This window comes from Bidens hawaiensis, unplaced genomic scaffold (assembly GCF_021521415.1).
Source record: "Bidens hawaiensis isolate Kalapana, Puna unplaced genomic scaffold, B.hawaiensis_p1.1 tig00022698_1, whole genome shotgun sequence".
Taxonomy (NCBI): domain Eukaryota; kingdom Viridiplantae; phylum Streptophyta; class Magnoliopsida; order Asterales; family Asteraceae; genus Bidens; species Bidens hawaiensis.
In genome coordinates this window covers 354284-371546 of record NW_027493550.1, presented here as the reverse complement: position 1 = coordinate 371546, position 17263 = coordinate 354284, and the positions used below count along the sequence as shown (strand labels likewise).

Here is a 17263-nt window from a genome sequence, read left to right as displayed (position 1 = left end):
AACATAAAACTGGTAATGTGTATATCGTGTTCATCTGTGTCAACAATTCGGATAGGGTTTCGTTTGTCATCACAACCAAACTACTAGGTCTAGTAATTACTGTGCAATCAAATTAACATAATCCGTGATTAGTTCGTTATCGAATTACCTGAACATGAAGTGAATCACTTGTTTCTCATAGTTGTTTACAAAATCTAAAAGTAATAGTGTTGCCTTCATAACATATTTCTAAACTGCTTGACATCGTCTGTCCACATAATTACTCAGTTTAAGTCATGAGTCAAAGTGCAAAGTGCTAGTTTAGTTTAAGTGTTATTTTTGTTTTATTGTTTCTTCGTTGATTTTGCGCGGGGTTGTGTTTTAGTGTGTGAAAATATTCTTACAGGTTCATGCATACGAAATATTCCCTAGATAAAGAGCAACTTCAATTTATCCTAGAGATTGAAAAGACAGTAAGGAGAAACTAGGCAGCTCAAAGAACTGGAGTAAACCGAAAGTCAGAAACTGAATCATCCAAACTAAAGAAAGAAAACATGAGTACTCAGAAATATCAAGAACCACCCGGTAATCAACCCGAAATCCAAGATCAACTGAAACACCAGGAATATACGATCCCACAAAATGAACCACCGCCTAACCAAAACCAAAATGCCAACTGAAAAAGAAATCAAATGAATAGGAGGGGTGACAATCGAAACCAAAGAAAGACAACAACTTTTGGCGATAACCATTCAGCAAGTTCAGAACCACAAAATCGTTGGAGGCATTTTGAGTTTAGAGAAGAAGGACCATGGGTTAATCAGGGTGATGCAAAGGTTGAGGAATCGAGCGTATGGGATGATGATTATGAAGACGAGTAGGAGTTCTAGGATGTTCATGGGGTCAGTATTATCAGTCGAACCAGAATCAGTAACCACAATACCAATACCTGAGAAATTAGCAACAACAAGCACCAAGACACTAAGTAAACAGAGGACCACAAGCTTCGTATTATGATTATGATGATGGGTCCCGGGAGCCTTTATCCCACCACCAGTGAGGGGGATTCAGAGCCACTTTATTCCATAGGTTGCAGCAAACCCCCTACCGATCATTGCTCCAGTTAGAGAGGGGAAAGCATTTTCAGTAACGGTAAAGTAGTCTAACAGGGATACCTAATTTTAATGGGAAAGCCACAGAGGAACCTTATCCTACATTGGGCGATTTCAACTCGATATGGGCTACTATATCCAGTTAAGGGTTCTCAGCTGATGAAGTCAAGTTGGTAGTGTTCCAATTCAGCCTTAGAGATTTAGCTAAACACTAGTTCTTGTCTCCCCAGTCAGCAAGCATTTACACGTGGCGTGATCTAGCACAACAATTTCTTGATGAGTATTACATGCCCCAAAGAACCTCAGAAGCCCGAACCGCCATCAGAAATTATCAGCAGCGTACGAGTGAGACGTTTTATGACTCTTTTCAGAGGTTCAAATTATTGTTGAGGACTTTCCCTCACTATGGAATTTCCTTATGGGAATTAATAAAGGAATTCCATGATGATCTGTCTAGTCATGATGTTCGCGATGTTTAGTGCATGACTAATGGTCGTTTCTAAAGAATTATGAGAATGTGGATTGGATGCATTTGAAAATGCATGCAATCAATTCTAAGCGACAGGCTCGGTTAAACAAAATGGTGTAGAGGTAAGTTGTGAAAATAGTAGATAGTACTGTTTTCGACGACAGAATGCCCGGTTGGAAAAGAAGTTGATAAACTAATGGCCGCAGGTACAAAAGAGAAAAGTCAGTCAGGGAAGACATACTCGTTTGGCTAACAGTGTGGAGAGTTGGGGCACGATGTGTCGATTTGCGGGGTTATACATGATGAGGAAGAAGAGATCAACTACGTTTAGGGTGAAAGAAGGTATAATAACCAACAATATGAACTCGAATACCTATCATTCAGGCCTCAGAAATCACCCAAACTTCAGTTATGGAAATCCAAACACGCAACAAAACCCGAATTTTCAGGATAGTTCTCAAAACATAGGCTATTAGTCAAATCAGCAACAATAGGGGAATGGTTCGCGTAATGCTAATAGCGGGTATAATTAGAGAGAATCAGGTGGGTACAACAAGGGGGTATCAAAAGAGTTATCAACTGGGACAAGGAAATTCTTCAGGTAACAAAGAGGATTCAATTAAGAACGTGATGGACTTCTTGAAGCAAATGAAGACAGATCGGGAGACTCCGAATAAAAATGTGAATCAGATTAGAGCTCCAAAATAAAGCTGATCCCTCGAGGGATAAACAGGTGAGTCAACTCGTTGAATAAGTGGCAAGTCTAAAAAGAAATCCATCCAAGCTACCGAGTGACACATTGAAGAACCTGATCCATCATAATAGTAGCTCATTGAGCGGGAAGAGCACCCACATCAACCAGATAAGTACCCTTAGGAGCGGTAAAGTTTATAATAATAGGGTGAATTCACCATCATCCTTCATTGAATTTATGGTGGAAGATTTGGGTGAAAATGGGGAAAGTGATGAAGATGCGGAAATTGCACCAAAAAACCGAAAAAGTTAATTAATAAAAATATAAATGAGTCGATAAATGAGAAGGAAACACCAACTGCCAAGAAAATGGGTCCAACAAATAAACCCATATGGTTCCCTCGGGCATTGGTGAATCCCAAAGCATCTTCATCAATTAAAAAAATGGGTCCACAACAGGAGGAAATGTGGGAAATGTTCAACAGGTAAAAATCAATTTACCCCTCATTGACGCTATTAAGAAAGTATCTGCTTATGCTAAATACTTGAAAGACTTGTGGACACAAAAACGAACTCATAAAATACCTAAACAGATACTTTAAGGACTTGTTGATTTAAAAGCTAATGTCAGTTCGGTTTTGACGGGATCATCCCGCCTAAACTCCAAGATCTGGGAATGCCAATAATACCCATTCAAGTGTGTGATTTTGAAATGACAAAGGCGTCACTAGATCATGGAGCCGAAGTGAGTATTCTCCCGGGAAGCTTATATGACCAATATGATTTTGGTCCACTTAGAAAAGCCGACACCACCATGGTTCTACCTGATTTGACTCTTAAGCTTCCTAGGGAATTGTTACTGATGTAATTGTGATGATTGAGGATTTCTATTACCCGGCTAATTCCTGGTTCTAGATTATGTAACAGTTGACCCGAAACGAAAACCGAACGTGATTCTCGGTAGGCCCTTTTTGGCAACTTCAAATGGCTTGATAAACTATAGAACCGGGGTCGTTAACATGGTATTTGAGAATAGAAATCTTCGACTGAATGTTCTAACATGTCTAGCCCTCTGGTGAGTGATGAATGCTTTATGGCTGACATCATTAACAGGTTGAATCCTCATGAAAGTAAGGAAGATTCCACAGAGAAATGAGCTATTTGTTACAGGAGAACAGTTGAACATTCATTACAGTTACAATAGGAAGAGAAAGCAGTTGAAGTTTTTGCTGCAAGTATTGGGAAACCACCATGCCCTCAGCAGGTGGAGAGATTACCGAATACCATTAACTCCAAGTTGAGACCGTCACTTGAGAGTCCACCAGTGATTGAATTGAAGGAACTACTAAAACACCTCAAATATGTGTTTTTGGAAGAGAATGAGACATTGACGGCCATCATTGCTTCAAACTTAGAAGAAGATCAAAAGAAAGCATTGATGGAAGTGTTGAAGGAACATAAAGTGGCGATCGGAGGGATTATAGCGGACTTGAGGGGGATTAGTCCATCCATTGTAATATATAAAATCATCACGGACCCCAAGATAAAACCCGCACACGATGCTTAAAGGGGGTTAAATCCGAATATGCGAGAAGTTGTGAAGAATGAAGTCTTGAAATGGTTGGATGAAGGAATCATTTTCCGAATTTCAGATAGCATATGGGCGAGTCCCACACAAACAGTCCCGAAGAAGGCGGGTATTTAGATAACCTGTAATGAAGAAGGTGAAAAAATTGCCACCCTCCGGTAACCGGGTGGTGGATTTGTATTGACAACCGAAAGTTGAACGCGAAAACTTCTAACAACCAATTTCCTCTACCTTTCATTGATCAAATCATCGAAAAACTATCAGGTCGGAAATTTTATTGCTTTTTAGATGGCTATTCGGGGTATAATTAAATTGCTATTCACCCCGATGACCAACATAAGACCACTTTCACTTGTCCACATGGCACGTTCGCATTTAGGGAATGCCATTTGGATTGTCTAATGCTCCGGCCACCATTCAAAGGTGTATGATAAGTATCTTTTCAGATATGGTCGTGGATTCACCTGAAATTTTTATAGATGATTTTTCGATATATGGCTCATATTTTGAATCATGTCTTAATGAATTAACCAAAGTTTTAAAAAGATATGTGGAAACGAATATGATCTTAAGTTGGGAAAAGAGCCATTTTATGGTTCAAGAGGGAACGGTTTTGGGTCATGTCATCTAAAGTAGGGGGATTGAGGTTGACCGGGCAAAAGTAAGTGTCATATCTAATTTACTACCACCTACAAATGTTAAGGAATCCGGTCATTCGAGACATGCCGGATTTTACCAACGGTTATTAGAACTTTAGTCTCATCAAAAAACCGTTGTGTAACTTGTTATTAAAAGATGTACCATTTGCTTTTAAGGAAGATTGTTTAAACACTTTTAATGAGCTTAAAAACAAATTGGTTAAAACTCCGATCTTGATGTCACCCGATTGGTCACTTCCATTTGAAATCATGTGTGACATGAGTGACTATGCCATCGGGGTTGTTTTGGGTCAACGGGTGGACAAGAAACCCGTTGCCATATACTACGCGAGCAAAACCCTTTTCGATGCTCAAATAAACTGCACCACTACGATAAAGGAGTTGCTTACGATAGTATAAGCATTGGATGAATTTCGATCTTATATTTGGGGAAGCAAAGTTGTTGTGTTTTCAGATCATAGTGCAGTCAAATACTTAATGGAAAAGAAGGATGCAAAGCCACGCTTGATCAGATGGATTTTGTTAGTCTGAAAGTTTCACGTGGAGATCCATGAGAATAAGGGAAGCAAGAATGTCTTCGCAGACCATTTAACCATATTGCTTGGTCAAAAGGAGGAGGAAGCTAGGCCCATCAATGAGACTTTTCTGGATGAGCAATTGTTTTCTGTTTCAACTTTACCTTGGTATGCTGACATTATTAACTTTCTTGTTGCATATACAATTCCCGAGTTTTAGCTGAAGAAGAAGAAGCAACACTTTTTATCACAGGTAAGACAGTATGTTTGGGAAGACCAGACTTCTTCAAGTGGGCGCGGACCAAGTAATGAGAAGATGCATACCAGAAGAGGAAGTCAAGAGCGAGTTGTACCATGCACATTCATCTGCATGTGAGGACTCTTTAGTGGGAAGAAGATGGGGAGTAGAGTGCTTGCTTGCGGGTTTTACTGGCCCTCCCTTTTTAAAGACGCAACTGAGTTCGTTAAAAATTACGTTAGATGCCAACAAATGGGTGGCATCTCAAAGAGGGACGAGATGCCCATGCAACCAGTTCTTGTTGTCAACATCTTTAATGTTTGGGGAATTGAATTCATGTGCACGTTCCCAAATTCCTTCAGGAATTTATATATCTTGGTGGAAATTTATGTTTCTAAGTAGGTAGAAGAAATCACCACCAAGACGAACGACCATACCGTTGTTTGCAAATTTGTTCAATCTAACACATTTTCAGAGTTTGGTGTTCCCCACATCATAATTAGCGATGACAGGTTCACATTTTTAGAATTTTAACTTTGGCAAATTGCTTAAAGGGTATGGTGTAAACCACCGGATAGCCACTTCATATCATCCTCAAACGAATGGCCTAGTGGAGGTTTCCGATAGGAAAAATAAAGAAATTTTGCAAACGAAGATAGGTCAACAAAGTTAAATGATGCTTTATGGGCTTACCGTACAGCGTTTAAAATGCCTATTGGAGCCACCACTTATCGGTTGGTTTATGGGAAGGGTTGTCATTTACCTGTTAAACTTTCCCGTTGTATGTTATGGGTGGTTAAGAATATTAATCTAGATTATGAGTGTGCAAGTAAGCAAAGAAAGTTAAACTTATGCGAGTTAGAAGGGTTGAGAGATGAAGCCTATGAATGTTCATCTGCGTATAAGGATAAAATGAAGAGAGATCATGATGCCAAGATGAAGCGAAAGACATTTGAGGAATGGAAAAGAGTTTGGCTATACAACTCAAGGTTGAAGTTATTCCCGGGAAAATTAAAGAGCAAGTGGACGGGACCATATCAAGTCAAAAGAGTAGACAAGTTCGGTGAATTGGAGATTTAAGATTTCGATGATCATTTAAGGAAAGTTGTTAACGGACATCGATGAAACCTTATTTGGAAGATGCAGACTTGAAAAGGAACGTACACGAGTCGGAGGTTTGCTTTATGGCAAGAGATCCGACATATTCGGTTAAATAAGAGTACCAAGGGATGTTGAGCTATAAGCATTCAATTCAGCGCTAACCGGGATGCAACCCGGCTTTTTAAGTGTGTATTTCTGTAAAAATGAGTCTTGTTTCACTAATTGTTTTCCTCGAATGTTCAGCTTGAAGCAGAGATTGTAACACCCACAAAATTTTGGTTCAAATTTGATAAGTTTATAAAAATAAAGGACTAAAATATTCATGAGATAAGTGATGGGAAAAATATGGTAAAGAAAAGAAAGCATTTTTATGCTAAGGAAACAAGTATGGAAAACTCCATCCCACATGGAAAGTAGGAAAGAAATGAAAGCACTTTATAAGGAAGGAGTTTTACATGGAAATGTTCTTGTATGGCTAACCACTCTCCCTAGTTCTAGCAGAGGGTGCGAAGCACCCGACGCGCACGCGCATGGACACGGCCTCGGACTCGGGCAATGGGCGTAATGTGGCGTTTTGATGTTGCACTTCGCACGCTCGCATCGCCGCGAGCCACCTTTGTATTTTTGGATGATGAGACGAAATCAAGATATGGCAAGTTACAAAAAGATCAGGGACTAAAAATGAACATATTTGAAATTTTGCATCTTCGTGATACGCGAAGAAGAATCTGAGTTGCATCTTCGCGATACACGAAGATGCAGGACACGTCACGGGACAAGTGTCAGACCGGAGTGACACGTGGCGACACGTGGCAAGCCTACGATGACTCACCTAAGCTAGCGCACCTTCGCGATACGCGAAGATGCACTAAATCAGGCTATAAATAGGTAGCCATGGGATGAAGCTTCCATCACATCGCACTCACATTACCTCGGTTTCCGTGCCATAGCCTCGACAATTCCGACGCGTTAGTTGTCTAGAAGTACGTATAAGTAGGAGTGCTACCCACGCAAAGTCTAAGCATTTCGTAGACAAGCCATACAAGGTAGGGGTTCTGCCCGATTATTTTTATTATATATGGTTTAGACCCTACTCGAGGGTATAGTCTATACATTGATCAGATAATAAGTGAAATGTAGCTTTCATAAGATAAGGTTATTATTCTTTATTATAAAGATATTTCTTATGAATGAAGAAATGAAATATATATATATATATATACGTTTCTTATGATAAAGAAACATAGTGTATATATATATATATATATGTTTTATAAAATGGAATGAATATCAAGGTAAAGGTTATGCAAATAGACTTAAGGTCTATAGCTAGATTATAGATCTAGTTATTTATAGAATGTTATTCTCGTACTATAGGTTCGAGATAAAATCAGACATCTGTTGGTGAGAAATCTTGAAATCAACAAAAGGTGAATACGTCCAAACCTTTTTATAGTGTGAAATGTTTTATGGCGTGAATACGTCTATGTACTGTATTTTTGAAAAGATATTTACTCTTTAAAACTATGGACTGTTATCCATATGTAAAAAGTTATGGAAATATTTGCATGAGGGTTGGTTCAAATCCTCTAAAACGTTTTGATGCAATGTAGTACTAAACACTCAGACTAAAATACACATGTGTCTGGATCCTTACATATATCTACTGTAGTGGGCACACTACAGACATACTAACCATGAGGCAAGTGATTATCTCTAGGGCGAGTGAAGTCCGATTATGTGGTTTGTGCGTATATTTAGTTCCGATGAGATGGGATTGAGACCCACTGAGTCGTTGAACGCTATTGGTGTTGTGTCTTAACAAATTGTGAAAACATTTTTGAGTCAGCGTGTTCACCAGCATATAGCTGACGTAGTTTGAAACTGTTTTCAGGTAATCAGGAGTAAAGAATAGTGATGGATATGCCAGTGGAGATAGAGGATCACTAGGCATAGTATACAGCTGGTGGCTCAGCTAATTTGTAATAAGGCATATGTAAACCTTGTTCTTAAACAAGTAATTTTGTAAAACACTCAAGGGTATTTAATTCCCTTTTGTTATGAAAGTAAATATTTTAAAATAACATTTTCCGCTGCAAACTTTGATAAAATTGACAAAAGTGGTACCAACTGTGAGTCACACGCCTAGGCCCGAAGGCGGGGTGTGACAGAGATCGAGTGTGGGGAAGCTGCATGGTGGATCGGAATTCAGGTGTTTTGGTAAGCAAAATATTAATCAGACGGAGTTCTAGGTATGTTTTGTCCATTTTATGCATTAGAAAACATCCAAAGGAGTCTAGGGAAGTAAAAAATTTGAGAGGTAGAAAAACTTTCAGCATCAAAAATCCTAAAAATTCCCTGTCATCAAGCCCCTTCACGCTACGCGAAGAAACTCAATCACAGTTTTTCGCGTTACGCGAAGGACAAAAAGCTAATCTAGAAATCAGGTTATTTGCACTACGCGAAGAACTTGCCCTTAAACCTTTCACGCAGCGCGAATAGAACAACCCTAATTCATTATGATTGGGTCGCGTAGTGCGAAGTGTCCATCTCCCATTCCTTCGCGCTTCGCGAAGAGATTAAAAGAATCATAAAAAAAATATATTATCGTATAACCTATCATCAACCATCATCCCTACCCTTATCCGAACCCAGGGTTTCTCTCCTCCCTCCCTCATAAACACCTCTACACTGTCATAATCACAATTCATCAATCACACACACACACACACACTCACTCACTATCTCTCTCTCTCTAGTCATTCATAACCACAACCATCACCATAGTCAACTTACACCACCATTCACAACCGTCCAAAATGTAAAAGTTTGATTTGAGTTTGTGTTGAACCATCCAGAGGTATGTATTCATGTTCAATCTGCTATAAAGTTTAGTTTTAATTGATTGACGAGCATAAATGTGTTTAAGTATGAACTTAATTGTTGGGGCAAGAAGTTGGCTTAATAAATCAGTGTCAGGTTGGGGAGATGTTTCTAAACTGGTTAAGTTGATGTTGAACTATTATATAATATCGGAATTGTTGAGCAGGGTTCGGTTTGGTTAAATTTAGAGATTCTTATTATTGAATCAGATGTGGTTGTTGTCGGTTGTTAAATATACAAGTCACATTATTCCTATCAGTGGATGCTCGAGTTAAGGGGTAAACTTTGCCAATGTCAGAAATATAGATGTGTGTCGGATAGTTGGTTTATTGTTGCAACCCGAGCTCGGGTTAAATGCTCAACTTGATCAATCTTAACGTCATATTAATAATTTCTTTAAAGAGTTAATTAAACGAATTATTACACCTAATTGCATAATTAGAGTTTAAACAAAAGAGCTCGGGTTGTGAGCACGTATAATTGAACCAATGGTTTTGAGTTGTAAACGAGAAAGTCAAGGCGAACTAGTTCATGTATCAGGTGTCGTTAGTCAGTATGTTGAGTCGTTAGAGTCGTCAGGAAGGATCTTTATGATTGAGATTTCAAGAATATCGGTTGAACCACCCGTACTCAATCCCCATTCTGGCGGATCAACCGGGTTTTAATATTTGATTAACTTTCCTGACATGTTTTCATTTTATTTTATTAGTTTTAGGTTTTAATATTATTTTATCGTAGTGGGACGACCGCAACCGAAATGCTATACGGTCATCGCCACGATTCTATGTTGGCATGAGCTCATTAAGTGAATTGTCTTTGTAGATATGGCACAGGAAAAGGGTTCAGGCGTCGGCAGGCGCAGGCGACCGCAGAGGCAGCATGAGTTTGATCTAGATGCAAAGAAGTATATCTGAAGAAGCGTGTATCGACTTACTTGTATACGATCAACGTTCCTCGGGTACGAGTGTGCTATATCACCGATGGTTTTCCGGGATACGAGTTCTTCCACCTACAAAACGAACAGCACCGTGAGCTTACCCCTCAGAAAGGGACAGAGGGGTCCTCTTTGGGGTAACCCTCCGGTGTGAGAATCAGGTATTGTAGGAGAAGATAATCAAGATGTGAAAATGAGTAAAGGACTTAGAGTATATTTTCTTGCCTGCCTCCAACTGTGGAGGTGGTGTGGTATTTATAGTATTAGGGTTTCCGATGATTTGGCTCAGACCCAATTAGGGCCTTTTTGGCCTCCTCCTATTGCTTCGCGCCACGTGTACTTAGGACACCTGGTGCTTTTTTATTGATTATTCTCTGACCAAGGTATTTCACCTGACCCATGTGCCATCACGTGGTGGCACATGGGCTTTGCTGAGTTGTCTACCCTTCATTGGCAGCTGTCAACATCAGCACATTCTTTATTCCTTAAAAGATACCTTCTGGAAGGTTGCCTGATGAGTACAATCATGGTTGTCCTTATCCTGATTTGGATTAGACTATTGTCTCATTTGTTGTGTGTCGCTTACGCGCGGCCTTTGTGCGCCTATCCCGGGGATGCGCAAGGTCTTCTCTTTATTCTCACAGATGTTTCATGCGCCTGCGCGTATGTGATATGCGCCACGCGCAGATGTTTCATGCGCTTGCGCATAGATTTTGGCCTTGTATCTTCATGACATCCTGATTTCAAGCCTCTTGTCTATATCTTGTGGGTTGACCCGCCCCGCTCGATGTTAAGGCGGGTGCATACCCCTTCAAGCCCCCCCCAGTCTAATGTGTGTCTTGTCTCGCGCGAGCGAGGTAAGATAGATATTAGACTTAATAGTTTGCTTTTTCAATAGGGCTTGTTTTTTCTTTTTCTTTTCTTGTACGCGCGTTGCGCGAAATTCCATCCCTTTGGTTAAAATGAATCGTCAATGCACGTGGTTGGTTGGTGTTGACATGCATCAGAGATAGAGACGTTATGTGTCAGACCTTTCGTGTGATCGAGGTGCTACAGTGGCCTTTCACGTCTCCTCATGCAGTGTCAGGAACACGTGTCGCGCTTATGTTGGCCTACGCCTGCGATTGGGGGGCGCGTGAGCGTAGATCTGATTATTACTTGTTTCTCTTTCTCTCCCCTGGGCCTATAAAACCAAACCTTTTGAATGGTTTTTTCTTCATCTTCACTGTCATTTCAGAGCTTTTGCTTAGCATTTACATTCCGATTAAGAGCTTTCGTCTTCGTCCCTGAATTCTGTGTTTAAAGTAACCATATTGTTCGATTCGCAATTGTATGTCTGATAACCCAGACACCACAATTTCCCCTAGTAAAGGCCGTGTAAAATCAGTGGTTATGTCTACTTTGAAGAAAACCGGCAAGGGTATTCGGGTTGCCGAGGCTTCGTCGGAGGAGGGGGGAAAGAATAAAACGGCGAAAAGATGGGACGAGATCCCCTGCAAGTTGAAACAGCCTGAGCTTGATAGTCTCATTGCTTCACAGGGTTTTCTCCCTGAGTATGGTTGTCTGCTCCCGGCAGCCGGGCAGACGGCGGCGGATCCTCTCGCCGGCTATATCTCTTTATATTCTCATTTTCTTACTCACTGTAACCTTCGTCTTCCGATGACAAGGTTTATAGGTGCGCTCCTTCAATTTTATGGGATTCACATATCCCAAGTTCACCCTTTTGGGTTGGCGCGCATGACTCATTTTGAGTTTATGTGCAAAGCTCAGCGCGAAGAACCTACTCCTCGCCGCTTTCACTATTTCTATAAACCAAAGGTTCAAGATTCTTGGTTTTCGTTTACTCCGCGCAATCAGAAGGTTAAATGCTCTACTGTCACTTTTAAGAGCCTTCATGACTGGACTGAGAAGTTTTTCTACGTCAAAGCTGGTGTTATTCCAATCTACATAACTATGCGCGCGATCACTTCTGCGCCCCGCGGATGACAATGTCCTTAAGAACCCAACGGGCACGTGGGTTAAAAAATTAACTGCTGAACCATCCCCCGCCAAGAATATTTGCGAGGAAGCGTTGGTGGGGGTTGGTATGAGCAAGAGGTGGACTGACAGCGAGACTGAGCCTGTCATCCATGTTGATGGCTCAGGTGGGTTGTTTGTTCATTGCGTTAATTTTGCGCGAGTATAATTCGTTTTGCTGATATCACTTGTCTTTTTTTACGCAGAAAGCAAGGAATACATCCACGCCGCCTATGACGAGCATGCAGAAGGTGGCTCTGTCGCCCTGAAAGCTGGGGAAGTTGCTTTCCCTGATCGCTTCGATGATATGTTCATCCCTGTCGACTTAGAATTTTGCTTTGACAGCGATGCGCCTGGTAAGCCCTTGTATTTGTGTTTAGGCCCTTAGAATACCAAATTTGGTTTTAACATTTCTGTTGCGCGTATTGTAGATGTGCTCGCTAATTATGGGTTGGAGCCTGTGGAAGAGGAAGGGGAGGAGGAAGAAGCTGAAGCGCAAAAACTCAAGCGTAAGGCTAAAGGCAAGACTGGCGCAGGGGCAGTAAAAAACAGAAAAAAGATGATGCCTCTGTTGCCCAGAATCTTCCTCCTACTCAAGTGAAGGGACTTGAGAAAACCAAGGGTTTTACTTCCAAGTTTTCCTCGTCTTCTTTGCCTCAAGGTGTGGGCAGTCCTCCAGTCCACACGAGGTATGGTGCTGCCACCTCATCTCTGCGCGCGGCGGACAAGGGAAGTGGTGCTGCGCCTGCTGTTTCGTCTTCTCCAACATGTATACTTTGTTTATATTTTGTTGTTTTATGAGCGTGATTCCGATAGAGTTATTAATGAAGCTTTGTTCACTCAAATGTTTGTAGAGCCGGCAACTTTGGTGGCTCAACCTCAGGCACAGCAAGGTGCCAAGGCTATGCCGAAGGTTGTTTTGAAGTCCTCTGTTTTGCCCTCAAAAAGGGGGAAAATGGACTTCATGGCGATGCTTAATTCGCGGACTGCGGTGCGCCAAGGTATTTATTGCGCTTTGATTGTCTGATTTTTTCCTTTAGTTCAAGTCATGAATCATTCTCCTTGTTGGTTTTTTCATAGGAATTATAGCTGGCACACAAGCTGCTGGTGGCACTGCTGGCGCTGGCGCCGTTAGTTCTGCTCCTGCTCCAACAAGTACTGAATCTCCCCTTATTGGGATCACTAAGGAGCAGGAGACTATATTTCGCGCTACTCTAACAGCGTCAAGACCTCCCTCACCTCCTCCTGCGCGCAGCCCTCCTCGTGAAACTATTTTTGATTCCTCCAAGTCGCAGGAGAAGAGACCTGTTATAGAGGATGATGAGGAGGTTGATTTTGAAAATTCTGATGGTGGCCGCGTAAGCCCTACAGCGCCACGCGATTTCGTGGCGCAGCCTTCTTCTCATGGGGCAGGCAGAAGCTCATCAGCTGGCGCTAATCTTCCTGCCAGTTCTCCTCAGGTATAACTTTATTTTGCTCCGCTGCGCAGACTTCCAAATTAGTGTTTAGATAACTAAAACGTTTCTTTGCGATGCTTTGTGCTTGTAGGGAGCCGATCACATATACCGCCCGAGCTGGAGTATCACTGAAGAGAGCTCATTCCAATCCCTGGGCGTATGTGAAGACTTTTGGGCTCACTCTGTTCCTCCAGCTGAAAGGAGGTTTCAAGAGGACCGCGCTCGCGTGGATTTGCTTAATGACCACCATTTTGCTGGGTCTGCGTTTTTTGCTGCCTCCCAAGAGCTTCGCAATGATTATATAAAGGTACGTGATGCTCTTGTGGAGGCCAAGCAAGAGGCTAAGATTTCTGCTTGGAATCTTTCTGATGCCCGAGAGAAAGCTGAGAAACTCCAAGCAGAACTTAGCGAGAACCGGGCAAGTTCCACGCTGCTTTTGTGAAGCGCGGGCTTGAGCTGCAAGCTGCGCGGGAGAAACTGCAAGTGGCAGAGGCAGATGCGGCAAAGCACGCGCGTCAAGCGCGTGACCTGGAGTTGGCAGTGGAGGCGCGTGACCAAACTATTGCGCAGGTTAATATTGAAAAATCTTTGTTGGAAAGTGAGGTTGCGCGCCTGAAAGAAGAGCTTGTTGCTGCGCAAGCAGAGAAGAAAGAGGCCTTGGCGGCGGCGGCGTCCGAAAAGGAAGAGCTGAAGCAAGCCAAAGAAACTGTTGAGTTGTTAAACTCTCTGATTCCTGCTTTTGAGGCGTCTGTCTCTTTTCTTACGCAGGATCGTCATTGGCTGATTTCACAGGGTGTGACTCGTTGCGCTTATGCCATGAAATATTCAGACGAGTTCCAGACCCTTGTGATGGACTGTAATGCGGCGTCGCGCTTGGTGGGTCGGGCTGAGGGGTTTAAGGAAGGTTATGAATATGGTATGCTAAAGAAGAATCCATCCGACTACCCGTATCAGCTCGACGCTGTCTGCGCTGACATGGCTGAGGTGGGGGAGAAGTACTTGAATACTCCAATTCCCATCCTTGAGCAGGTTTTTTAACCTTAATGAGTTTACTTGACTTATTTTCATAATCTTTTGTACTTATACTGTTCCTTGTGACTTGCAGATAGCCGCGCTTGCTGACCAGCCCGATCTTGGCGCTTTAAAGAAATTACTTGATGAATGTGAAGGGACTGGTGGCAATGATGATGGCGCGGGCAACGCTACCTCTGCCAGCGGCTCTGGCGTGGCCAAAGGACCTACTCCTGACGCTATCATGACAGAAGACGACTATATTCAAGACGAACAGCTTGATTATGGTACGTTTGGAGATGACGAGGAGCGGGTTGCGCTAGATGCTAAGGGAGGAAATAATGATGAGGAGGATGAAGAGGCTGATATTGACATAGAGACTTGAAAAGCCCTTCTTGTTTTTTTTTTTTTTTTGTTTGTAGTTTTTACCTCATCATTTGTAAATTTGTAAACTTCTATGTTTCGAAATGAAATTTTGTTTTTCCCTTATTCGCATCTTGCGCATTCCCAATTCATCTATTTATATTGCATGTGTGTGCTTGTTGAATATAAGTTATGCTTACACATTGAAACTTGAACAAGGTTGTAAGGAAATTATTTTTACTTAATCCTTAACAGTTGTCATATTTCAAGTTTTTTTTTTTTTGCGATATTCTGAATATGCTGACATGTGCTTTGGCATTTCATTATTCCTCTTTTGCGCAACGTTATCGTGCATTTATTATAGGGAATTATGAATGAGTTTTTTAGCCTTTACGTGTCAGTATGTGTTACTCTGCTTATATCCATTATAATCCTATGCACGGGCCCGACCTGAGACCTTAACAACTATGCTTTAGCATGTGCTTTGCCTTAGTTGTGCTTAGGTATTTTTATGGTCCAGCTGCGCAATACGTAGGATGGATGCTATGAGTAATTTGAGCTAAGGCTCATATTATTGGGCTAAGGCCCTGACGTTTTAGAGTTAAAACTCGTTAACGCGTCTGAGCTTGAAGCTCGCGCATGTATGTTTTACTTCGTTTTATTTTTAGTTTGATGTCAATACAATGTTGTCATATTGCTCAAAATTAATAAAGGGAAGTGTGAAACATGTATGCAAAAGGTAATAGAACGCATATAGGGCGCATCGTTATTCATAATGGCTTAAAAAGCCTTGATTACAAACTTGACAACTTTTACATGAAACATTTTCTAAGTTGTGCTGCGTTCCATGTGCGCGGGATCTTCTTTCCATTTAAATCTTTTAAAGCGTATGCGCCTTTTCCCAATTCTTCCAAGACTTGATAAGGTCCCTCCCAGTTGGGAGACATCTTTCCCGGGGGTATTGCACGACTAGCTTCATTGTTCCGAAGGACAAAATCATTCTTCTTGAAGTGGCATTCTTTCACGCGCTGATTGTAGTATTTTTCTAACTTTTTCTTGTATTTGGCTTCACTGATGATAGCCGCCTCTCTGCGTCCCTCAAGCAAATTGAGATCCAACCTCCTTTCTTGCTCGTTATCCGTCTTACTCATCATGAGCACTCTATAGGATGGGCATCCAATCTCTGCTGGAATCATAGCCTCCGTTCCATAGGTTAGGCTGAACGGGGACTCGCCATTGCTGGTTTTGCTTAATGTCCTGTGCACCCACAGGACATTAGGTAACTCCTCGACCCATGCATGGGACTCTCCCTCCAACCTTTTCTTCAGCCCATTCAGCAAGCTTTGGTTCGCGCGTTCCACTTGACCATTCCCTTGAGGGTGGTATACTGAAGTGAAGACCTGATTGATGTGCAATTCCTTGAACCAACTGGATATCTTCCTGTCAGTGAATTGTTTGCCATTGTCGCTCACGATTTCCATGGGCAGGCCAAAACGGCATACGATGTGGCTCCAAATAAATTGCTTCATTGCCTCGGCTGTAATTTTTGCCAGTGGCTTGGCTTCAACCCATTTTGTGAAATAGTCTACTGCCACTACCAAAAACTTTATTCGCCCTGGCGCTTGTGGTAAGGGACCCACAATATCGATTGCCCACTTGTGGAAAGGCCATGCAGAGGTCACCGGAATCAAGTTGTTCTTTGGCCGCATGGTATTTGGCGCATAGCTCTGACACGCTTTGCATTTTTGGATCTCTTTTAACGCGTCCAAGTACATGCCTGGCCAATAGTAACCTGCGTTCATTGCCTTGGCGACCACCATGCGCGGGTCAGCATGTATTCCATAGATTCCTTCGTGTATCTCTCTGATCACATAGCTTGCTTCCTCAGCGTCTAGGCATTTCATGAGTGGTCCAAGATAAGAGCGTCGATATAACGTACCATCGAGCATTTCGTAGTTCTGCGACTTGTGTCTTATCTTCCTCGCCTGTGCGCGATCGTCTGGTACCTTTCCCTCCTTCAAGAATTCCATTATTGGAGTTATCCATGATGAAGGTGTTGTATGAATTACAAGAACAGACTTCGCTCCCACTGACGGGTTGCTCATTACTTCCACCCTGACATCTTTGCCAAAATGATCGAAGCTGGTTGATGCCATCTTGCTTAGCGCGTCGGCAGACTTATTTTCACTGCGCGGAATGTGTATGATTCTGAAAAAGTCAAATTGTTCGGTGAGTTTCTTCGCCT

General features: G+C 42.0%; 1 protein-coding gene across 1 annotated transcript; it reads left to right on the top strand.

Annotated features, from left to right (window-relative positions):
* The first annotated feature begins 5961 nt into the window (after positions 1–5961).
* Positions 5962–6333, top strand: LOC143566146 (uncharacterized). The gene has a single exon (XM_077052918.1). It carries the CDS (start codon positions 5962–5964, stop codon positions 6331–6333), a length of 372 nt encoding a protein of 123 aa, XP_076909033.1.
* The last annotated feature ends 10930 nt before the right edge of the window (positions 6334–17263 follow it).

Coding starts and splice junctions, on each gene's coding strand:
- LOC143566146 (XM_077052918.1), top strand. CDS start 5,962: ATGCCTATTGGAGCCACCACTTATCGGTTGGTTTATGGGAAGGGTTGT.